At 41.0% G+C, this 24272-nt stretch overlaps 2 protein-coding genes across 3 annotated transcripts in view; one reads left to right on the top strand and one right to left on the bottom strand.

Annotated features, from left to right (window-relative positions):
• Nucleotides 1-8701, bottom strand: part of keap1a (kelch-like ECH-associated protein 1a) — a 32486-nt gene extending 23785 nt beyond the window's left edge. Inside the window, exon 1 of the mRNA XM_034111374.1 lies at nucleotides 8645-8701. The gene's annotated coding sequence lies outside the window, so the exon portion shown is untranslated. The remainder of the gene's footprint in view (nucleotides 1-8644) is intronic.
• crlf1a (cytokine receptor-like factor 1a) lies at nucleotides 8488-22348 on the top strand. 2 transcript variants are annotated; one of them, XM_034111375.1, is made up of 10 exons: nucleotides 8488-8634; nucleotides 8828-8975; nucleotides 12440-12718; nucleotides 13815-13944; nucleotides 14806-14975; nucleotides 18910-19067; nucleotides 20185-20259; nucleotides 20460-20553; nucleotides 21313-21497; nucleotides 21593-22348. In XM_034111375.1, exons 2-10 carry the CDS (start codon nucleotides 8903-8905, stop codon nucleotides 21614-21616), a joined length of 1188 nt encoding a protein of 395 aa, XP_033967266.1. In that variant the 5' UTR covers nucleotides 8488-8634; nucleotides 8828-8902; the 3' UTR covers nucleotides 21617-22348. The 2 variants fall into 2 exon arrangements, with proteins under 2 accessions (XP_033967266.1, XP_033967267.1); XM_034111376.1 differs by lacking the exon at nucleotides 8488-8634 and having other exon boundaries at nucleotides 8892-8975; nucleotides 21313-21501.
• Nucleotides 22349-24272: the final 1924 nt, after the last annotated feature.

Genomic DNA, 24272 nt, shown 5'->3' with positions numbered 1-24272 from the left:
ATACTCCTCTGAACGTTCCCTAAATAGACCTTTATCTATCTCCCTGTGGCAGCTGCATTAAAGATGGGTGTTTTTTTCATTTTGCAAAGCAGCACATATCTGAAGGGGTCAACTAAGGTAACCGTAAGAAGGCAACCCTCTTTTCACACCACACCCACTAACACCAATACAAACTAAATTACTTGCAGATATGCTGCAGGACGGGATGTATCATATTGAAAGTGACGCAGTAACACTCCAAGGTGCTTCTCTACAATCTCCTGCATATTTTAATGGCTGCAGGAAGATGCAATTTATATTGATGATTCAATTCACTCAGATATACGTGTCTACTGTTTAAGTGTCCCTAATCTTTTGGAATCAGATGTCTAAGGCATTTAACACAAGCCACAAACCCAATACACAAAGCTACTGTAGGCTGAATTCCTGGTGCAATAAATCTCTCAAATTACAAACAATAGACACCAGTCTCATTCACAGTAAGATGCTTTTGTTGCAGGCACACATCGGTGACTCAAATGTGATGAGTCATTCTGTGACAGAATAGATGAAGGTGTGGTTAGCACACGTGCGGGAATAAGCCTGCACGTGTTTGCTGCTGTAAATGTTTCATATTTATTTCCTGTTGCATTGTGACTGCTTGCTTTAACTAGATGAAACCACACCTATAAAATATTTTCTCTGAACATTATATTTTGTTGTTCACTTAATAATATTAAATACAACAAATGCAAAGAGGATTAGTTACAAACTAGAGAATGCAATTCCTGAATAAATTGAAGCAGAAGCTGAACTGCTATGCTGAAATGTAATGTGTAAGAAGAAAGTGAATAATTTAGATTGAAATGATACATGAACACTGGGGGCTTGAATGTGCAATAAGAGAAGAAAAGAAAGTAAAAAGGCTTGGAAAAGCAGCAGAATATTTTAACTGCAAACTTTTGAACTAACTTGATGGTGAGTGATATGTCGCCATGGCAACGGCATTTGATGAAACCTCATAATACGCTTAGATGTGTTCATGGCTGCATCGTTACCAAGCCTGTGAAGTTGTGGGCCATTTGGAGCATTTTCACTGAAGTTATGAGAAAACCGTGTTTCATGGCGAGCATTGTGTTGCTATGGCAATGGGATTTGAAGAAATCTCAAAACTGTCACGTAGATGTCTTCACGGCTGGACTGTTAGCACACATGTGAAGTTTGAGCACTTTTTGATAATTTTCATAGGAGTTATAGCAATATCGTATTTTATTGCAAGGGATGCCATGGCCACAGCTTTTGAGGAAAACTCACTATTGCCACATAGACATGTTGATGGCTGGACCGTTAACCATTATCTGAAGTCTGGTGGTGTTTTGATCATTTGTATAGGAGTTACGACAACATCGTGGTTTTTGAAGAGGGATGCGTTTCCATGGGAACAGCCTATGTTGAGATCTCAGATCGTAGAGCTGTTGAGGAATGGACCCGTGATATACAAGCAAAATTTAGGGGACAATCGGACCGTGTCCATTGGAGTTACAGCGACATCGTATTTTATGGCGAGGGATGCGTTTCCATGGAAACAGCCTATGTGAGATGTCAGATTTGTCGTAGAGCTGTTGAGGCATGGACCGGTGATATACAAGTGCCGTTTTGGGGAGGATCGGACCGTGTCCATTGGAGTTACAGCGACATCGTGTTTTATAGCAAGAGATGCATTTCCATGGAAACAGCCTATGTGAGATGTCAGATTTGTCGTAGAGCTGTTGAGGCATGGACCGGTGATATACAAGTGAACATTGGGGGACGATTGGACCGTGTCGATTGGAGTTACAGCGACATCGTGTTTTTATGGCGAGGGGATGCCATAGTAACACCACATTACGTAAGATCAGATTTGATGTAGAGCAGTTCAGGGCCACATTTGTTAACCATCATGTGATGCTTGGTGGCGTTCTGAGCTTGTCAGTTGGAGTTATGACATCATCATGTCATATCTCCAACACACAGGTGTTTATGTTTGAGTTAACAACGTTATGAAACACCTGTGCTTCAGCCCAGAGATCAAAGGTTTCCATGGTGATGTGCAGTAATCAGTGAGAGGGGAGCCTTTCCATTGATCTGAATGAGAGACAAACCTCTTACATGTGAACGTTTTGTTGAAGAACCGTAACAGATATCGGTGAAATTTCAACGCATGAAGCATCTCAAGGACCCTGAGCGTCTGAAGTGTGCTTTTTGTGTACTTAGTTTCGGGTCAATAATGTGGCCTTTTTGGCAGATTAACTAAAGGTGTGCTGCTGTGAGGAAAAATCACGCTGAATTTACAATTGGCCTTAATGGAGACATGTTGAACGTTTTTGTCACTTCATGCCCTCAAGAGGCATTTTGTTTATTTATTTTTAGATGTTTTCCTACGTTTTTCATGAACAATTATGTCTCAGGACTGGAGTGTAGGGTTTGGGAATTATGGCAGGTTTAAAAAAATATATGAAGGCGAATTTCAAGCTGTCCCCCACTCTAGCTGTGACGTCACGTACTCTAGCCTTAACGGGCCTCTTTACCAAGTTCTGAACAATGTTTAATATCTCTAAAAGTATGAATCTGATTTAAAAGCTGTGGAACACGAATAATGTCAGAAAGATGTGTAACATTTTAAAGTTGGAATGAGGTTTCTGAGTGAAAGTATGAAGGAACAGTTAGCAGCTGAAGTCGCATGAAGATTTGTTGAACTCTGAAGATTTCCTCCATTGACTTCAATGTTAAAAATGTGATGTATTATGGGATGTATCTCTGGAATTATGAAAGTTATGAATGAGAAAAGTAATAGCCATCGATTCCCGACCGAGCTGAACGTTTTGATGTTTGAACGGAGTTTCTGCGATGTTCAATGTGGGAGGAGAAGAGGGCCACAATAAGTCGGCGGAATAATAATAAACTTTTCGTCCGTAGAATAACAGTTAGTTGGAAAACTGTTAACAGCATTCCCACTAAATAAATGCAATTAATAAATGCAGTGGTGAAAAAAACATTAAGATCCTATTGCACAAAGTTGAAATATAAAAAGATTGTACTTGCACTTGTTTACAGTCCACCACTGGAAACTGACTAGGATTTAACACTCAACAAAAACAGAAGGACATAATCTTTGTGACTTAATCTTTTTTTACTTGCAGATGACCACCTGTGTGAATATCTCATGCAAAGTAATTGAGCCCAATTCCATGTACTGCTTCAAGGAAGTAGTAAAAGAAAGTACAACTGCACGGTGACACAGCAGAAATCTGGATACATTGTTATGTCACAGCGATCACTCCTCACTTCTCCTTGCATCGACCTCCGTGCTTTCTCCTTTCCTCAGCTCCACAATAATCCCGCCACTTATTATTTTAAATACCCTCCTTTCACATGCGTAGAGTTTAGAAGATTATGTTATTATCTGCGTCAGATTTTCCTTAACTGCATAAAACAACTCATGCACGGGTTTCCAGAAAAAATACCTTGTTTCGTTGTGATCAAGAGAGGGTGAAGTTGAAATGATGTTGTGTGATGTGCTGCCCTCTGCTGTTTGAAAACAGCAGTACAAGCAAAGTACTGCAAAGCCTGGGAAAATAGTTTTATCATTTATAATGTGGCTTTGATGGGAAATGTACAAAGTCTGAAAAATAAATCTTTGCGTCACTTGGAGTCGAGACAACATTTGTTTCACTAGCAAAGGAAAAGCACAGCTCACACTAAAATAAAAAAACATAATAAAAAAAAGAAAGTGTGAAATGTATTATTATTATTATCATTATTAATAATAATGTATTTGTATTTGTTATTCACACAGCATTTTGAACTTGAATGTTATTTCAAAGACTAAGGAAGAGAGGAATAACATTTTTGAATTTAACAAAGGATAATTATGAGGCTACTTTAAAATCTTATACTGCACAAAAAAAGAATTTAAACTCACTCCTGTTATACTAATGTCAGATTTTCATAGGAGATCTAAGTATATCAAAAATATTTTGAATTCCATAACTTAAAATGGATGAAATATAAGAAAAACAAGATGCAGAGAAACAAAAATATACAGTAATGTTAATAATGTAGATTATTGAGTCCATTAGGTTTATTCTTTATGCTGCAATTTCATGTAAATGATTAATCTAATTTTGCTTCAGACAAATACAGTTGGCTATGCCTGTAATTTGACCAGATCCACAGAAGTAAAACAAAAAAGAGATGACCATGCCATCTTTTATAAACATCCACTGCCTGTAGAGTCACTGTTAAACCACCATAACGGGAGGATTCATCTGACGAACCGTAATCGCCTCTCGTTCTTAGTTTTAAAGAGTTTTATCCCTTGATGCGTGATGCCCATCACCAACAACGCACATTGGGTCCAGATGAGAGGAGGCAGAAACAGAAGTAAAGAGAGACGGAGACAGGGAGATAGAGAGAGCTACCACGGTTGATGTACATCTGTCATGCATTATTGCAGCAAATGCCAGCGCTTCTATCCTGGCTTTAGAAACTATGTGAGGAGGGGGTTGATGGGGTCCTCCTTAAATCACAATCTGATTCCTCCTCCTCTTCTCCACCGCTCCTTTTTGGTGACTAAACCAACACACACGCACACTCTCACAGACACATACACACAAAACATTGTCTCCTAAAAACATTGGCAGCTTTCTTTCTGTCTTCGGCACGCACACGCGCACACACACACACACACACACACACACACACACACACACACACACACACACACACACACACACACACACACACACACACACACACACACACACACACACACACACACACACACACACACCGCACACTATCCCCCTATGAATTCCTCAGGAAGGAGTCAGCCTTCTTCATTCCTCTGGACACAACTTTTCCTTAACAAGGTACTGATGGTCTTGACCTCCTCTTCAAACAAACCCTTCTTTCCAATCAGCGAGGATTGTGGAGCTGGGGCTCAGTTGAGGCCTGTGGGTATTACAGAGGAAATGTCCTGATTCTCCTTGATTACTCCCTCTCTCTTTCTGTATCCCCCCTCTTTCTGCCCCCGCTCCCACTCCAAATATCTCTGTCTCAGTGGCTTCTGGCTCTCCTGTTGTCTACAACCCAATCTCAAACGTTTTCTTCCGCGTCTCCGTCTGTCTACCCACTGTATTTTCTTTTCTATTCGTCTTGTCTGCATCCATCCCTCTGATTACTCCCTGGTTTGCTGTTCAGAGTGTTCCCAGTCTCCTGATGATGAGCAGTTTATCCACTTTGTTAGCAGACATTCAACAAATTATTTACATCAAGACATTAAGGAGACTGTAGGGATATGCTCTATATGTGTGTTCATTTTACACAAATTGCCCTATGACATGTAGAACTGGGTAAAGGCACACATTACATAAATTACTCTTTAAAACCCAATGTGACTTTTAAAGGGGCCCTATTATTCTTTTAGGGGTTTCACTTTCAGTAGTGTGTTATCCAGGTATTTGCGCATGTTAATGGTCTGCAAAGGCTAAACTCCCAAAGTTCCCTCCAGAGGGAGTTTCTCTCCCACACACTCCCCCCCCCCCCCCCCCCTGCCTGAAATGTGTTAATTGGTCTCCTTTGTTTATTTCCTTAACCCAATGACATCACTATGCAACACTCACGCTTCTATAGCGCTCCAACACATTGTACGAGATAGGCTAAGGGGCGGTACACCTTTAAGCGGTTGAACAATCATAACAGAGCCTGTCAGCTAACCAATCAGAGCAGACTGGTCTCTGGTTTCCGACAGAGGGTGAAAAGAAGTGTTATAATTAAAATAGCATTCTGGAGCATTGCTTAATTTTGATTTTACAGCAACATGACAATTCACAATGCCCATGCTAACATGAGCTGATATTTATCTGGTATAGTTTAGCTTGTTAGCATGCTAACAACAGAGGTGAGACATAAGACCTAAAGAGTTATCATCTGTGAGCCATGCACAACATTTCAGGGTAATCCATCGAATAGTTGTTGATATAATGAATCGACTGAGTGAGTGACATTGCCCTCCCTCACTGCTTGCCTGACAAAAATATGTATTCAAAATGTGTCCGACATGTGCCATCGGCTAACACTGAGCCTGCTTTCTCATGTCGTGGTTCCAGCCAAAGAGATGTTGAGCCTTTTGTCCTCACATGGCATTATTACAGAAAGCAGACTTCCTCATCTAACTTCAACCCCAATTTAACTGATCTCTTGATCATTCTGAATTTCCCTGTCTCATCTTTGTCACCATCTTTACTGCATTTCACTGCCTCTCAACACGTTGTCTTCTGCTTTTCCCTGTGGTGGTTTTCATTAAGGACTGTCTGGTTGGAAGATGTGGTATTTACAGTAAATGGCACTGTGCATGTGTGTGTTTGACTGCATGCATGTGTGCAAGTTTTCATTAATGTGAAAGATGTGTGTGTGTGTGTGTGTGTGTGTGTGTGTGTGTGTGTCTGGGCACACAAATGGAGGACAATAGCAGCATAAAACACACAAACTGAGACAGTGACACAACATTTTCGCAGACGGTGGCGGCTGTCCGTCATAAATCAGCTATTCTAGCTAAGACACTGTGAATGCCGGATGACCGGAAAGTGACACGGCAGCCACAACAGTGTCACGAAATTCTTTTCACATTTCCTGGAAGACATACTGCAGGAGGGCACGAGCGGGAACTGCTCCTCGAACAAGAGTCCCCTCTGAGTGAGGAGAAAGGGGGACATTGGAGGCTGGGACCCGAAGGTCACCGTGTCTGTGAGGCTCACGCTCTGCCCGGGTCCTGCCGACTCACCACCGGGCGACCAGGACTAATCTGTGTACGTCTGGGGCCACCATTACTCAAATATTAGTCACAGCGCCCATTTAGTTGATGGACTTGAAAAGAGTGTCTGTTCTCCTGACACACTCTGGGGCCCGAATGTGGTTTTCTCAATCCCATTTTCACCTGATGTGATAGTATTTCCTCCCCCTGCTCTTTGCCTGTCTCCAGAATCTGTTAAAGCTGATATAGTGACACACATCCTGCGTCAAAAGACTCCCACTGAGATGCTGACTGGCTTTCACTCAGTGGATGCCTGAGGGCAACTTCTGTCTTCTGTTGAAAAAGAGTTGCCCTTCTTCCTTTGTTCTGCTTTGGAATATTATTTCATGATTTCTTGGATGACTGCTGATTGCCTGACAGATTATCTGATCTTTCATATTTCTGAGGAAAATGTGGTTGTTTTCTCCACCAAAGAGGTCAAGATTGTATGTTGGTTTGTCAGCAGGTTTACGGAAAATCTTTCGGCCTAATTTTTATGAAACTTTGTGGAAGGATATCACATGAGCAAAGAAAGAACCCATTAAAGTTAGCATCAAATCCAAATCAAAGGAAATGCACTTCCAGTTTAACGTGTAATAATATCACTCCTTAGACAATGGGACTATTGGTATTATAGTTTTTTTAAGAAGGTAATCTAGACTGAACATTTGTGTTGAATAAAGATAAAATAAATGTGCAGCGATTGAGCAAGGATGTGGGTGTTTGGGGGTTTCAAGTTTTGACATGCTTTTCAGTCAGTATTTAGAAATAGTGCCATTTTCATTTTACAATAGAACTCAAATTGTGACGCTGTTGTTTTCGTCAAAGCAGCCATAGATAGAAGTAGCAACCAGCTTTGCCTACTTCCTTAACATAGATTGGACTAATGTTATCTTAAACTGGTGCAAGTTAAACAGAAAACCACCATAGGACAAAAAAGAAGTGTAAAAAGTATTTTAATATGTGGTTTGCTAACACTGTTATGGAGCAAGTAATACGAATGGAAAGCAGAAAAGCTTCATTTTGAACATTCATCAGATAACAGACCAAGTAAGAATATAGCGACAAAGCAATGGACTGTATATAATAGGCATCTGTAAAAGGAGGAATGTGTATTTACTATGTTCATGTTAAATAAGTTTGTAAATCATCCTACAGCTGACTGAATTCTACCTACACTTTTGTGAATTGCAAAAACTAAAAGTTCAGAAGATAGTATATCAGAAGGGATGGTTGATAATATGATTAGTTTAAAAATGTCCATCCTCCAGGAATTTGTGACATTGGGAGCACACAGAGAAGGCCACTAGATATTCAAAAACATGATTATAGGACATAGCAGCCTGTTTCTCATGATATTGAAGTATCATGTCTGGGTCAAACCAATGGTCAAAACTGACCATTACAAGAGGAATCATCATAACTCAAGTGGGTACAAATACATTTCTTGTGGGAGAAATATGGTTTATGTCACTCTCTGCATAAACAGCAAAAAAAGTTAAGATTAAGCCACTCTAGGATTCCCTTTTCTGTAAAACTCAGTGGCTCAACAGCCTCCCATGGAGAAAAACTGAAGACCAGAGAGACCTGAGGCATGGAAAGTAACAGAGACAGAGTGATTCAGTGAAAGTGAATGGCTCTGACTCCCCTACCCATCACTGAAGAGGGAGGTAGAAAAAAAGGAGCAGGGAAAGGACGCACAGAGGGGGAAATGACTGGCGACTGTGTGGGAAGAGAGAGAGGAGGGGCTTAAAAAGTATAAACTTGTGTATGATTTAGCTGCAGGAAGCATTGAGAAGCGAAAAGACTGCAAACAGGACGCGGTAAACTCACCCTTTTAGCCTTTACCGAGGACGTGTTTTCCTCATGGCTTCTCAGCGGGGAACTTTTTCCACCGGGTCACACTTTTTCTAGTGCGCTCCTTCGCTCCTGAGAGTTATCTTGTTAATAATATCCGGAGCATTTAGCTTTTGAACCCGTGCTGTTTTTTCCTAACTGTGCGTAATTTCTACCCAGGATCGAGGAAAAAGGCGACATCACAACAACACGAGGACGAGGGATCAAGACAGAAAAAAGACGAACTTGGGGAAAATGAAAGGCGCCTTGGATATCTGCTTGGTTTTCCTCATGCTGCACACTCCCGGCGTGCTTTCCTTGTCCACACGTAAGTTGCACACAGATGTCCATCGATGCGCAAACTCAGGGTCTTGCTGGGGAAGAGTTTTTTGATGGGTTGGGAACAGGCTGCTCTTTTTTTGGTCCACTAATACCAGTTTAATCCATGTGTCACTCAAACATCTGACTGTAAACAACTCTGTGGGACATTGTCTTGCTCTAGTACGGAGTAGCCTATTTTAAAAATAAAACAAATGCAAAAATTGATTTCCACAACAATACAAAACTAATGAGGGTAATAGTCTGTGCAAACAATAAATTACAACCATTGGCAGTAAAAATATAGCAAGAATAAATCTGGGATAAAGAAAACATACCGTTTTGAAAGGAGGTGAGTCAATGTAAACACTCCAAGGCCATGACACCAAAGTAAAATCATATGGGATGGAATTAGTATTTGAGAAGGATATTATTCTGTGAACACCTTGAATAAAAACTACAAGCTCTTATAAACACAGTGTAGGGATGTTATAGTGATATTAAACATTATTAAAAACAATAAAAAATACCTTTTACCTCCACTAAGTGTACCAAAGATATAGGGTTCCCATAAGAGGATACAATATGTCAATCCTGTATAGAAACACATACTAATCACATTGATCCCTTCTTGGTAATACTATATTTAAATTATGTATCCAATAAGAATAATGAATATAAAGAGTTCCCATAGGAGGATAACATATGTAAATCATTTATGTAAATACAAAAGACTCACATTGACCCCTCTTTGGTAATGCTGTATGTAAAATGCGTTTCCAATGTCAAATAACTCTTCTGATCCTGAAGAGCACTTGCTTGGATCCACTCTGGTTTATTTGTGGACACAACAAAAAAGACAAATGCCACTTTGTCCACTTGACACCTCCTGTTATTGATGTGCTCCTGGTGAAGTATATCGGTTGTGTCCCTGCAGAGAGAGCTGCCCTCCCAGGAGGCTGCATTTCAACAAGTCAAGGCCATAATTCGTTTAACACATGGGGGCTTTGGGAAGCGCAACAAAACAGTGACATCATTTGCCTGAGTTTTGGAGAATGTTAACCGGCAGCTTAATGCACGGTAACGTAAATAAATCAAAGTTATGTCCGCTTCCCCTGTTAAGTGGCTGGATTAGTTTTTATGGTGAGCTCACTGGCACAGAGCAGCTCCTCTGAGAGGATCTCCTGTTCTTCATCCTGTTTGAAAGGCGCTAATAAAAGAAAACATAGTTCCAGGAGCTTAGAGTCGACAATGGGCCTTAATCATAAGCTGCCCTGCTGTTTATTACAGGGCCTAATTGGTCATTACTGTTTTATTCACTGTAATAATGGAGGGTGCTTTCCTTTCACTCAGCGTGCCGTGGTTAACAAATGCCACAGAAATTAAACGGTTTAAATGTGGAATTTTCTTAGCAACATATAATTAGTTTTATGCAGCTCATGATCCCATACAATTCAGGTTCAGATAACTTTATTTGTACCCGTTGCTAGATCTAATTTGAGTTTATAGCATATAAAGAGATATCGATGTTGGATTTGATAATTTAATAACACATATTTGACTCTGAAAGACATACAATTGTTAAAGTTGACCTTGAGTTAACTTATTCATGTCCCATCTCTCCTGCCTGTACTTGTACTAATGTGATTTATGCCAGACAAGATAATCTCTCCTCTTTCCATTAAGAGCAACAGTTAAATACCTAAAATGTTAGCTAAGGAGAATCAAACAACAGAAAAATATCCACCGTCTCCTCGATCTCCTTTTAGATAGTTATGCACGGCTCATTGTCACTAAATGTTGCGTGACTTCTTCCACTTGGCTCGTCCTCACTGGCCCCTCAAATTATTCCACATGTACGGCTATTGTACAGCAGACAGAGGAAAGAAAATACTTTGAACATGGATGAGTGAAGAGTAAATAGTTCTCTAGAACCGAAGGGGACGTCACGTACCTTTGAAGACTGACAGCATAAAGAAAAGTACCCAAAGACTCCACATAATTAGTCATACATGTCATCGGAGGCCTCTTGCTCGAAAAAAAAACGTCCCTAGCTGCTTTCAATTCAACTTATGTCCATCCTCCACTGTCGCAGAGTTTAACGCTGAGCTTCAAGCACCCTCAGCTTCTTCAAACAAATAATATTTTACAAGCCATTTCCTCCAGTTAGTGTGTCAAGCAGAGACAATAAACAGCAGTAATTGTGTGCATCACTGTAGTGTTTAAGCTGTGTTGTAAAAGGGGGCTTTGCACCCAGCTCTGGGGCAACAGCCCATCGCCAGCGCCTGGAATACATAAACACTGATTGTTATTCAGCTGGATCAGCATATTATTAAGTCCGCCGTATCCAGTGACAAAGCCAATATGCATGTGTTTGTTTGTACTTGTGTGCATGCATTAATGTGTTTTGTCACAGCTGGAGTTTTGATATTGATATTAGTGCAGTTCTTCAAAGGCGGCTCCTCCATAGAGGACCACACAGTGTCTGTCAGCGTCAGGTGGCGTGCAGCCCAACAGACGTGGCCCCCGGGTGCAGATTTTTAGTGGTCTGACAAAGTGTTGACGCGCTCAGTCGTTAATGCATAGAAATCATCTCACTTACTTTGTTTTCATTGTGCCGTCTACTTAGGTGGGCTGCATTTTTTTTTTTTTTTAAAGCCTCCAATCCCAAGAAATAAACTCGCAAAATCTCCTCTCTTGTGAGCTGCTGTTGCATAAGAGACCGGAGAACAAATAACACACACCGCAACAACACAAAGTCCTACAAATCCACCATCATACACAGGAATAGTAATTCAAAAAGTAATTCAAAACTCACAAAAAATTCATAAATATATGAGTATCAGCGTGCTAAAACCCACACGTTAATCTCGAACTCTTCTTGAAGTTTGCCACTTCAGTAATTTAACATTTAGTTGTAAAATGTGTTCATTTATTTATTTTCAGATAAAGCCTACCAACTGCTTTACAGGTTTAAAAACCAAAGACCACAAGAAAGGTATAGTCAGATAGCAGTACTAAGTGCTGTAAGTCAAGTGAGAGTAAGAAACTCAGGCCAGAGTTGACGAAAAAAAGCAGAAATTATCCAACACAATCACAAATAAACTTGCAAAGTGCACACAGTAGAGTAGAACACAATTAGTTCAGACTCGTCAGAGAAAAACTTTGAATAGACCATCTTGGTTAGCTCACTTTATACCATTATAACAATAATCTCCTCTGGTTTTGTCGAAAAAAACCTTACTGCATTCCCAGAATCAAATGTGCAAATGTGCTGGCTCTACATGTGTTTTTCCCCTCTGTCTGCCTGCTGGGCAGCAGCTCTCACTTGTTCCTCAGAGGAAGACCATTAAATTAGCACCAAAAAAAATAACAAATAGGCGATATATCCTTCCAATCACCCAACCTTGAAACTGACCTTTTCGTGTAACCTTCCTGGAGTGCTCATCAACCGTCTTCATCCATCTCCTCCAGATGTAGCAGTTATCTATCCCCAGGACCCCGTCCTGCGCATGGGGTCCACGCTGACCGCCAGCTGCTGGGTCCACCCCGACCTCGGCGTCCACGCCAGCTCTCTGTTCTGGACGCTCAACGGTCAGCCGCTGCCCGGCTCCATGTACAGAGTCCTCAGCCCCACCAACCTCAGTGTGACGCTGGCCGGGCTCAACGCCTCCCGGCAAACATCCGGCGACAACCTGGTCTGTCACAACCACAAGGGACACATCCTGGCCGGATCCTGCCTCTATGTAGGAAGTAAGTTGAAGTTTATCAGTACGTTTAGATGACTATTGAGCCCTGTGTCATCAATGGAGAGCTCATTTTTTAGCTTACGTATTTGGCTAATGTACAGTATCTCTGAGGAATATCTGTCTGCATTTGTCTCTTCTCCACTGTTAGTCAACGTTAAGAAGGGAAAATAAACAGTAGGCAGATTTTTCTTTTTTTAAGTGCTGTATTTTATGTTTTGTATTCCTGCCTCCAGTGAGAGGCCTCCCTCAGTGTGTCACTGTTTGATGCTTTGGCCACCTGTGTGGTCCATTACTCGCACACTAGCTCACAGGGCTGGGGTCCTTTCACAAAGACACATCATTTATATTTTGCATTTTCCAGATCTTACTCGTTTTATTAAAGTTAACTTTATTTGGTGTTCCTGTCAACAACATGTCTTAAAATAACCAGATTTTTCCACGGGCAGTCCGTATCCTCAAGAAATATGGTTATTCGCTGAGAATGAGTTACTTAATACCAATGCTAAAAATGGCTTAAGACCCAAGTAATAAATAAAACTGAAGGCATCCTTTAACATTTAAACAACCCCCTTGTAAAAAGTAAAGAGCAGCCTCTCTCTGAAAATGTTTCCTACAGTACAAACGCCCTTTCTCTTCCCAGATACATACAAATACAGGCCATTCCTAAGACTGTGAAAGGTGATGAGATGAAATACGACAAAAACGTAACCATGAAGAAACACACACACACACACACAGATATACACACACACACACACACACACACACACACACACACACACACACACACACACACACACACACACACACACACACACACACACACACACAGATATACACACACAGATATACACACACAGATATACACACACAAATTAGGGAAAAAACAAACTAATTTGCGAGGAACATCACTAGTGGGTGAATTACACTCAGGAGGAGGAAGGAGCTGAAGTAATGGCTGGTCGTAACTTTGTACACTAATGACCCTACATCTTCCCTCCTTTTTTCTCTCCGCTCTACTCTCCCTTTTCCTCCTCACCCATTTCTGCCATCTCTATTTTCTTCCCCTTTCTCCCCATATGTCCCCCTTTCTGTCCCAGTGCCTCCAGAGAAGCCGGTCAATATGACCTGCTGGTCCAGGAACACCAAAGACCTGACATGCAGCTGGGCTCCAGGAGGGAAAGGAGAGACTAACATTAGCACACAGTACACACTCAAGTACAAGCTCAGGTACACTCACACAAAAACACACACTACAGCTACACTGCGGAAAACACTCATTGTGACAAATAATGATGTTCCTTATCTTAAAAAACAGCATTTTTTTGAAATGTCAAGACCTTTTTGATGGTTGAGCTAAAAAAACATTCCCCTTTTTCTCAGGCATAACTCCAACAAATCAGAGCATGTACATATCACACACATACATCTTGAATAAGTACCACATACTTTCTCTAATATATAGTATATGATTCTGCCATAGGCCTATAAATGAAAGGGAGTTAAGACTGAGTCAAAACCAAGCAGAACCAGGTTTATTCAAATTGGCTCATCTTGTTAACGTTCTCAGTTCAAATCAAAATTATCAGCAGGTTTTTATGATGCTGACATGCCTCAAAAAGGCCCCAGAAACAAGCTAAAGTGGAGCTGGAAACGGGACAAAATACCATATCTCTTTGGCAGATCGTATTTTAAGAAAAATAATATTATTGTTGCCAGAGGGTGAAAGCCTTTCGTCAGTAGAAATTTCATGAGATTTAGGGAAAACAGGTTTTCATCTGGGAACGATACATTTTGAAAAATGAGTTTCACATGCGGTTGTAAGCTCTTTTCCCATTTATTATAGTTAAATCAGCAATTTGAAAGCACTAAAAGGGAAACAATCTGACATGCAGTGCCCACAGGCGCTGCAACCGCATTGAGATCTCTCGCTGCGGTCAGATTAGTATAAAGTATAAAAAACCACTTGTGACAGATAAGCTCTTAACTGGGTAACACATTATACAATAACGTATTATTATACGTAATTACGTATTGCATGATATCGGTGCTGTACAGAGTTATTTGAGGTATTTTCTGTTTTGCTCCCAGGTGGTATGGCAAGGAGAAGGAGTGTGAGGATTACACTCATACGCAGCCTTACTCCTGCAGCATCACCCGGGACCTGCACCTCTTCACGCCCTACGAGATCTGGGTGGAGGCCTCCAACCAGCTGGGCAGGGCCGCCTCCGATGTCATCACACTCGACATCCTAGACGTGGGTGAGTGTGAGAAAAAGTGAACTTTGACCTGGTTTCTTTTACCGTTTCTTTCCAGCTTAGATCCCAGTGTGAATGAGCCTCTAGGGTATAATATAGGACAGGGGATGCTAGGCTTTTTGTAAAAAAACTGAGAAATGTCTACCTGCTTCTCCTTGTGATAGCTTAGACATGTCAACTTGTTAACAGTTCAACCAGAGAGGGATTTTGTGATCTTCCTTTGATTTAAAGAAATGGTTAGACATTTTGCTTTCATTAACTCTCTTGTCTCTGTGTTACTTTCGGAGCTACATCAAAGCGCAGAGAGGCAATTATCTTAGCTTAGCATCGGGACTGTAAGCAGGGTAGACAAAGCTAGACAAAACATTACAAATAACGCCTTCAAGCGCCTCTGAAGATTATTGATCAACACGTTATATCTTGCTTGTTGTTTAATCAGTTGGAAAAATGTAATGTAATGATAACAATTTGTGGTTATTCAGGGTTAGGTGCTTGTCACTTTACAGATTCATCCCCTTTATTCCTACAGACAGGAGATTGGCTTGTGTTCTGTTTTTTGGGAGAGAAGGTTGTTCACAAGTTCTCATCCAGCTTTACGCTGATATGAACTGAGTTCCCTTTTAAAGCTTTGTTATGATGTCCGTTGCCTAGCTTAGTGCGGTTTAAGCAAATGGACCACAAGATCAAAATTCTTCTCTTCGCTCATCATCTCATAAAACAGACACACACACACACACTCTCACATGCTTGCACACACCTGGACAGGCGTAGGTGTGTGACAAATGGGAACGCCCTCTCCTTTGATGAGCTCATTTTCTCTTTACTCATGCTCACCGGACACACATTCAGAGACACACACAGAAAACACTCGCTAATCCCCTTTTTTTTGTGGTGCTGGAATGTTCCACACTGATCCTTGAACATAATCCCGTCTCCAAGACCCCCGAGGCCTTAGGAGTTTGGGCTTTGAGACTTTAAGACTTGGACCTGAAATAATACAACATGATTAGCTCGGAGATGTTCACCTGGTTCAACGGGCTCATAACGGTGCCGGGGAGATGTACAGAGAGCAAAACTATGTAGAGCTTTCGAGGTAAACACGTCACCGGTGAGGAAACAAGCGTCCATCAAACTGTAATCCTTTTTCCGTTCCCTAATGTATGCACGCACACCTGCTTACACGCCCCGAGGGCAGGGCAGGGCCTGGTAACGGTATAGAAACAGTGTAGGCGGTTTCTGGACTTGTGTGTGTGTGCGGGGGATTTTGTTTCGCTCAGGTTGCCCTGGCCATTCTTCTCATGCAAGCAGTTTCCACAACAGTAGCAGGTAATAAAACAAAGCAGCCACACCTGCGTGGAGGTGATGTGAGTCACTACGGTCATGTCCAATCAGTTATGAAGGCAAGGCGAAAACACCTCCAGTTTTCTCTGCATTCCTCAGTCACGGGGATACCTGTGCACCGAGAGACTAGAGGCAACTTGTATGGGTTTCTGACTCCGAGAGGATGAGCGATGACATAATGTATGTTAACAATGATTCATCTGTAATTTGCTATGTCTAATTGACATGTATTGCTAAATGCACAAGATGTATAGGAACACTTGTACTGAACAGTGGACCAATTATTTAAAGGTGGGGTATGTCATTTTGGAGGAACCAGCTCAAGTGCGCTAGAATTTGAAAATACACAGCCGGAAAAAATCTGCCACTTCCTTACAGAGCCCCCCCCCCCCCAAACACACGAACGCGCACATGACCAATGAGGGCACGAGATAAGTTTGTGCCCCGATGGAAGGCTGACAGGCAGGTAGGCCATCCAGTTACTTTAGCCGGGCCGGCTCAAATGATTGGTCGTGCTTTTTACAGTACCACGGCTTCCACAGATGACCTTTTTTAATGGATTTTTTTTTCTCAAAGCACTTAAGATATTCATTGCTATCGGGATGTTAAGAGCATTCCATGGAATATAACAAAAAGTGTATCTCGAGCCGGTTTCTCAAACTTACCTACCCCACCTTTAATTGCTCATTAAAATGATTCTTCAAAAACAAATATATATATATTCTACAACTAAATGATCTTCTAAGTATTCCTCAGAAATCAAAAGCAGCCAAGGATGAAATCATTTTAAATAAGTCAATTATCTTATTATCTTCAAATATCTTGGCTTTTTACTTGTGATACATAAGTAATCATTAAAAAAAATTATGTGACAGACTATGTTGTCATCTCAAAATAAATATCTGAATGCTATCCATATTTACATCAGCAGATAAGGTATTATTATGCACTGTGCTATTATGATTCCCAAATGAATGGCTGTCAAATAGAAACGGTATTTGATCTTTACTACAAATAGCACTTTCATGTGTGGCTCATCTTTGAATGATGTTCAAGTCTAGGAAATGCAAAAATGTAAAACAAATGTAAAAGAAGGCAGAATATTTAGTTATTTCTATAACAGAGTGTTGCAGGCAGTACTGGTTTGCGGCGTAGTCAATCAGAGGGCAGGGAAGGAGCCTCTTTGTAGCCTGAGAGACAGAATGTGGGGCAAAGACACTCCAACAAGGCTTGTGAAGCTCCATTCTGTGAGCACAGGAATAATTGAAACCATGTCTTCGGTTTTTTTAACAACTCTTTTATCTCTTCATCTGAAAAATGAACGGCTCTGTCAGATTGCATTTGTCCCTTACTTGTCATTCTTTTGGTCAATTAGTGTCCCCACTGTACTTAGATGTTTAAGTACTTAAAACTTTAGTTTTCTTAGTTTTACTCTCAACTTTTGTCTTTTTAAAAATAAGCTTTTTTCTAAGATGAAAGAAAATGCATGCCACCCGTCACCCCAAGCGTACAGACACGCCTGCAGTTACGCATTTTATTTCAGAGAGTCTCCCGTTCCTCCGAAAGCTGGGGATCAGAAACATCTAAAACTCTCTCGTGTCAACTCCCACTTTTCCACTGAATCTTTCCCATCGTCTATTTCCTCTGGGTTAGTCTTGTTTGTTTATGGTAAGGGATGACATTATAAAAAGGAACTGAAGTTGGTATTGAAACGATCTAAATAACAAAACGTTAAAATAATGGTCTGTCAGCACATGTTTGTTTTTGGAAACGATAATCGTTGTCAGATGAAAAAGCCTCTTCCAGCTCACAGAAGTCAACTCTTCAAAAACTATAAGGAGACCACAAACCTCGGCCAACCCTGAACCCTTCAGTGAGCTGCGACACATGAAGACATCAGTCCTTCCGATTTATATTTATATTGAGCGGATTCTCTTGACCCTGCAAACACTGAAATGTAGAAATAAGCCCCTAAGCTATGAATGTTTGGCTGAAAATAATAATCATGGCCATCTGTCCACCAGAAGTTTATCATTAAGGTCTTAACATAGAAATATACTTGTTAATGGATGTAATGAATTACAAAGTACTCCAGTTTGTGCCTCTCATGAAGGATTGTTGTTGTACATTGTTTGTACATTGGAGATTTTGCACGTCATTATAGTCACACACTGGTTTATCATTGTTTTACAAAATCCATCCAATCCAATTATATTGAACATTTTAAACTATTTTCGGACATTGTATAGACCCAGAGGGAGCTTCTCTCCCACACACTGACCTATGCAAACACTCAAAGCGCTTTACAGCAACGCATTCACGCCATGCTGTTGGTTCAGTATCTTGCCCAAGGACACTTTGACTTGTTGACTGCAAGAGCTTGGGATCAAACCATCGATCTTCCTATTGGTGGACAAACTATTTTGCCATTCTCCTCACTCAGCAATAGTGATCTTGAGGATGTCAGACTTCATTACAGCCCTTGCATAACCCTTTGGTCTAGGAAATGTTATGTTGGAACCAAATTGATTGTAATCATATGTTCAGCTCTTTAGATCAACTTACTTAATAACCTCTTCCTCTCTTCTCCCTGCAGTGACCACGGACCCTCCATCAGGTGTGTCTGTCAGTCGCGTCGGGCAGCTCGAGGACCAGCTGAGCGTCCGCTGGGAGGCCCCGCCTGCCCTCAAAGACTTCCTGTTTCAGGCCAAATACCAGATCCGCTACAGATTGGAGGACAGCCAAGACTGGAAGGTATAAGGACACACACTTATAAAGACATAAATCAGTTCTCTTTGTCTCGTACACACAAACAGATATATCACTGCAGCTGTTTCTCATCCTAATGCTGTAATCACCTCTAATCTAGTTTGATTGAGGCCTCCGTTGCCAGATGGGTTAATAGTTCAGAAACTTTCATCAGCCATAAATCTCAGTCAGGTTTTGATCATGAGAAAAACACAGGCCAGAGCCACTGTGTATACCTCTGTTCAGACTTTTAATGAATGAGAAATACAGTGTAAAACCTTCAGCCGTGCAGATGGCGCTTCCCAGGATTCATTTGAGTCCTCTGGGTACGAGTGAAGATTCTCCTGTAATTAGGAGGGAATTACACAGATGTAATATAAGCAAGTCTTTGCTCGCAAAGTGGAAAAAGAAAAGAAGAGGAGTGGAGAGACGCGGCGGAGAGATGAGACCGTTTCGAGGGAGGAGAGAGGGACTTAAATCCAAGTGGCTTTAAGAGTTTGGTGGTGAAAACAAAACGCCGTTTTCCCTCCGAACCGGCCCTAATCATGAGGTCATGCTGAGGAATGGAGGGATACATCTCAGCTGTTAATGCCTTCAATATGGCTGTAAAGACGCTCAGCGGTAACGTCTGCCGATTTGGCTTCCCCACGTCACATCATTAGCCCTCTGATGCCAGTAATTTCCATGTTCTGTTTTCTGTTGTAGCCATTCTTAACAAGTGTTTACGGACTGAATGCCAGAGAGAAAGTGGGGACTATTAGACAAGATAATTAACTGCAGTGCATGGGCGTCTCTTTCTCTCTATCTATTCTCTTTTTGCTGTACTGTATGCATTGAGTACATGTACATGTACATGCTCTTCAGTGTTGTTCCTCTGCATATCCTGCTCTGTAACAAGTAACAGAGAGCAGATTTGTACCCAGCAGGCACGATTACATTAAAACATTTTCATAAACACGCTGACCAGGAGTCACTAAACAATGCAGGTTTAGGTCTGTCCATAGTTTGTGCGGTCGTGTTTTCTACATCTTGACTCTGCACTGTGTTTAAGTTTGCGCACATTGGTATTTAATACTGCGGTCAGACCTCCAACTATTCTGTGTTTGGTTCTTTTTTCCAATAGGTGATGGACGACGTTGGGAATCAGACATCTTGTAGATTGGCTGGACTGAGACCTGGAACTGTGTATTTTGTCCAGGTACGGTGTGTGTGTGTGTGTGTGTGTGTGTGTGTGTGTGTGTGTGTGTGTGTGTGTGTGTGTGTGTGTGTGTGTGTGTGTGTGTGTGTGTGTGTGTGTGTGTGTGTGTGTGTGTGTGTGTGTGTGTGTGTGTGTGTGTGTGTGTGTGTGTGTACTTGAGATTTAGTCAGTTTTAATAATGTTCTAATAATCTTCTCCAGGTTCGCTGTAATCCCGTGGGAATCTACGGTTCTCGCAAAGCTGGGATCTGGAGCGAGTGGAGCCATCCTACTGCTGCATCCACACCCCACAGCGGTGAGCACACACTGAAACACGCACACTCACAGGTGTTTTCTTGTTCTTGATCTCAGTTTTTGTGAGAATTAAGTACATTTCAATTACGAAGATGGTGCTGTTTTATAGTTCCTTACCTTTGTTCCAGCTTTTTTTGTTCTGTATTGGCAGATTTATTCGTGGCAGATGCATCAGTAAAATCAGATTAAACAAATTACATTATCGCCAAACAAAACATTACAAAGTCAATCCAGACTTTGATTGTGTAACGTTGTAGTTGCAAGACTAAAGTTATACAAAGAACTAAAGATCAACCCCGAACACGATTTAAGTCCTGCTGTTCACCGTGGCTACCTGCTGCTGTTATCACAACTGTAAGGAACTAGGGCCATGACTATGAAAACAGAACATGGGTATTAAAGCACTTGGATTTACGAGAACTTCCCATGAACCTTGGCAAACGTACCAGATTTAGATGAGAGGTCTTCTATGTTTGTGTGCAGTCGTTGCCTGAACTGTTCATGGCTCTTGGTGTACGTATCACCAGTACAAACAGAACATACAGAACTCTCCACAGCTGGAGCTATTTCTCAATCATCTCCTTTGCTTTCTATCCTTTAATGTTCATGTTTGCCTGTCTTTTCTACGACTCTGCAGTAGTGGAATGTCGATCCGCAATATCAACCCTGCTGCTCTGTGAGAAATGTCATCACCAAACACCAAAGCCAATCGAACTAAAGTCTCTCCCTCTCTCTCCTTCCTTTGATTCCCTTCATGCAGAGCGGTTGATGTCGGGCTCATGTGACTCAAAGTCCAGCGGGGACTCAAACTCCACCCTGCGCCGGGAGCTGAAGCAGTTCTTCGGCTGGGTGCGGAAACACGCCTACGGCTGCAGCAGCATGTCCATGAAGCTGTACGACCAGTGGAGAGTGCTGATGCAGAAATCCCACAAAACTCGCAACCAGGTAGGTAAGCATCACTTAATGGATCCTCAGAAGTAAAAAACTGTTTTGTATTTTAAAAGGGCTGACTTGTAACAGATTGTGTCTTCTTAATTTAGGTTCTCCAAGGGGATAAATCCTAGCACAGGCTGCCTTTACGGGCAGAAAAACAAGAAACGAACTGAACGAGTGTGTTATTGTCTATGTGTGTGAGGAAGAGAGATTGTATTCGTATATGGGAATTATAAGACATTTGCTCTGGACATGTTGTGCAAATAACGGCCAGGAGAGGACATCAAATGAAAAAAACTGGGATTTTCTTCTTTATTTCATCTTTTCCAGTCAACATGAGCACTTTTTTGTCTGAAAATGTGGACTTGTTACGGACATCTTGGTTTCATCATTAGCAAGACACCATGTGGACTACTCTGCTTTCTCAAAGGACCACGCAACAGGAAAACTCACACATCCCTAAAGATGTTTGCCGCATATCTGCTCTAAATGTGCACAAAGGTCATCAAAACAGATTACAAGTGTTCTGACCTTTTTTGTTTTACTTCACCTGTGGATCCAAAGCACCATCTAGTGGCTGCTCAGCGTCTGTGGATTCTGCAAATCAAAGCGTTCACCGTGGTCCTGTTGGAAAAAGCAAAAGCAACTAATTATCACTCAGTATTTCTAAACCATGCTTTATAAGTGCCAAACTGGTTCACCCAGCACTCATGTGAGCAACAGTGTGACTGATGGTGTTTTTGTATGGAGACGTTTTACTGCCTTTATTTTTGTACTGAATTGTACCAGCATATTTAAAACTGTATAAAGTTATGTTTTGTGTCTTAAGTTATGCTTAGTTAGTAAAAAAAAATATCAATGACTGAAGTTGTTTTCGATTTCCTACTGTTCTATAAAAATGTTGACAGAAACACACGGTTTGGAAATGAGTTGTGTGCACACTAAAGCGACACAATGATAAACGCACCTCTGCTCCTGCTGTATGGATATATATATGTAATACCCGTATGTTCCCACTGCTCCAAAAGGTACGCCATGCTGCTCGACATTTTTACTGCTACAGGGATTTCAGTCAGATTTCTGAAATGAAATATTTCCGAACAGCGATCTAGAAGACAAACGGAAGATGAATATGGCATTACATGTTCTCTTTATTCCACCCTCTAAATAAGCAAAATGCTAAAAGAACCTGAGACTTAGATCAGTTGCTCCTTAAAGAAAAATATGCAACATAGTCAGTAATTTTCTACATTATTTTTGAATAACTCTTTATCTATGGATTCTACATCCACCATCTTAACCCCGAAGACAAAGGGACACCCTTTAATTTGTGACTTACATGTTTAGAAGTATTTAAACTGTGACTGGAACCATATCTACTTCAAAGCACATTATAAGGAAGTAGGGTGAGTTCTGTCAGAAATCCTTACTTACTTATCTAAAATACCAAAATGTTTAGGGATATATTGTGCAATATTTCAAATGGGTCGGATTAATCAAATTGTGATCACATTGAATTAAAGGTCCTGTAGTATGAGCCATTTAAAAATGGTATCCGGTACCACATGTGTTAATGAATCATGTCCAAGCTTATCATTATTTAGCAAGCTTAGAACAATGGAAAAGGGGTTGAAATTGAATTTCTTCGACTTGCAAAAAGTGTGAACATGTGCGTAGGTGGAAATGGGTAAAACAGCTTCAACACCTTATTACCATAAAGGAGCACAAACATAAAACTGCTGACCACATGGTGGAGCTATCTGCTCCTAAATATATAGTTATTCTTTGATGCAAAACAAACTTTCCAAATATTTTTCATTGAACTGTGAATACTCTCCTGCTAACAACAAGAACAACAGACAACCAGGAATGAAAACCTTGGAGAGGGCAACAAAAAGCTGACATCCATGACAAATACCCCCCCTAATGAATCCAGGCTGCATCTCAAACCAGTCCCACAACAGTGATGGGATGGTGTTTGCTGCACAGTCTCACTGTTTACTGGGGAAACCTAAGACAGCGCTTGTGTTTCCTGTCAGTGTTCATCTCCTGCTGGTGACACAGAAGAGTCTTATTACCGAGCCTGTGAGAGTCACTGGTGCTGAATATTTAACCAGTGCAGGTTTAACTTGGGCACTGCTCTGATCTAAAGGCTTTAGTTACCTCTGTGTTCAGGGGAAGAATTAGTAGTATGGGAGAGCAAGTAGTCGTTATTCTAACTGCGTTTCTCATGCCGGAAAGCAAACATCTCTGTATTTGCCGAAAGTTATTTCTCCGCAGGGCTTTTCTGCCACAGTTGACACTTTTCAGATTCTGCTATTTGTCAATCATCTTCCTTTCTGCTGCAAAATCCCCTTTAGGTCCAAAACTCATAGCCACAGAAATGTAGGCTTTTCAATGAATGTCTTTTAGTTTGAACGTTTTCAAGGGCCTGGCTGAGACCTTCAATGGATTTAAAAGAAGTAAGCAATGCATTATCAATCATATTCAACAGATCAAACACATATTAGTCTAACAAGGTCCTGCAATTTAAATTATACTAAGTAAAACTACAGAAGAATGATCAGACAATATCATTAACATATCAAAAGTCAAACTTTGCAGACAAATTGCAGGCTCGTACTTTCTCATAATAAAGTGTTATTTGTTTAGTTAGTCCATATCGTATTTCTGTTTTTGTATTAACATACTTAAAAAGGCTTTTATATTTTCCGCTTGTAATAAATATATGAAAGTGCTTTTTGGCATTATGCAGCACTCTGTATTGCTCTGTATGTATCTCTTAAT

The sequence above is a fragment of the Pseudochaenichthys georgianus genome, chromosome 22 (assembly GCF_902827115.2).
Source record: "Pseudochaenichthys georgianus chromosome 22, fPseGeo1.2, whole genome shotgun sequence".
NCBI classification, from domain to species: domain Eukaryota; kingdom Metazoa; phylum Chordata; class Actinopteri; order Perciformes; family Channichthyidae; genus Pseudochaenichthys; species Pseudochaenichthys georgianus.
Note: the sequence above shows the minus strand (reverse complement) of the source record. Positions and strands in the feature narration are given on the sequence as shown.

What these genes read in the sequence shown, in the direction of transcription:
- crlf1a (XM_034111375.1), top strand. Translation starts at nt 8,903, where the DNA reads ATGAAAGGCGCCTTGGATATCTGCTTGGTTTTCCTCATGCTGCACACT. An exon ending in CGTGCTTTCCTTGTCCACAC is followed by an intron (nt 8,976 to 12,439) that starts GTAAGTTGCACA and finishes CATCTCCTCCAG; the next exon opens with ATGTAGCAGTTATCTATCCC. An exon ending in ATCCTGCCTCTATGTAGGAA is followed by an intron (nt 12,719 to 13,814) that starts GTAAGTTGAAGT and finishes TTTCTGTCCCAG; the next exon opens with TGCCTCCAGAGAAGCCGGTC.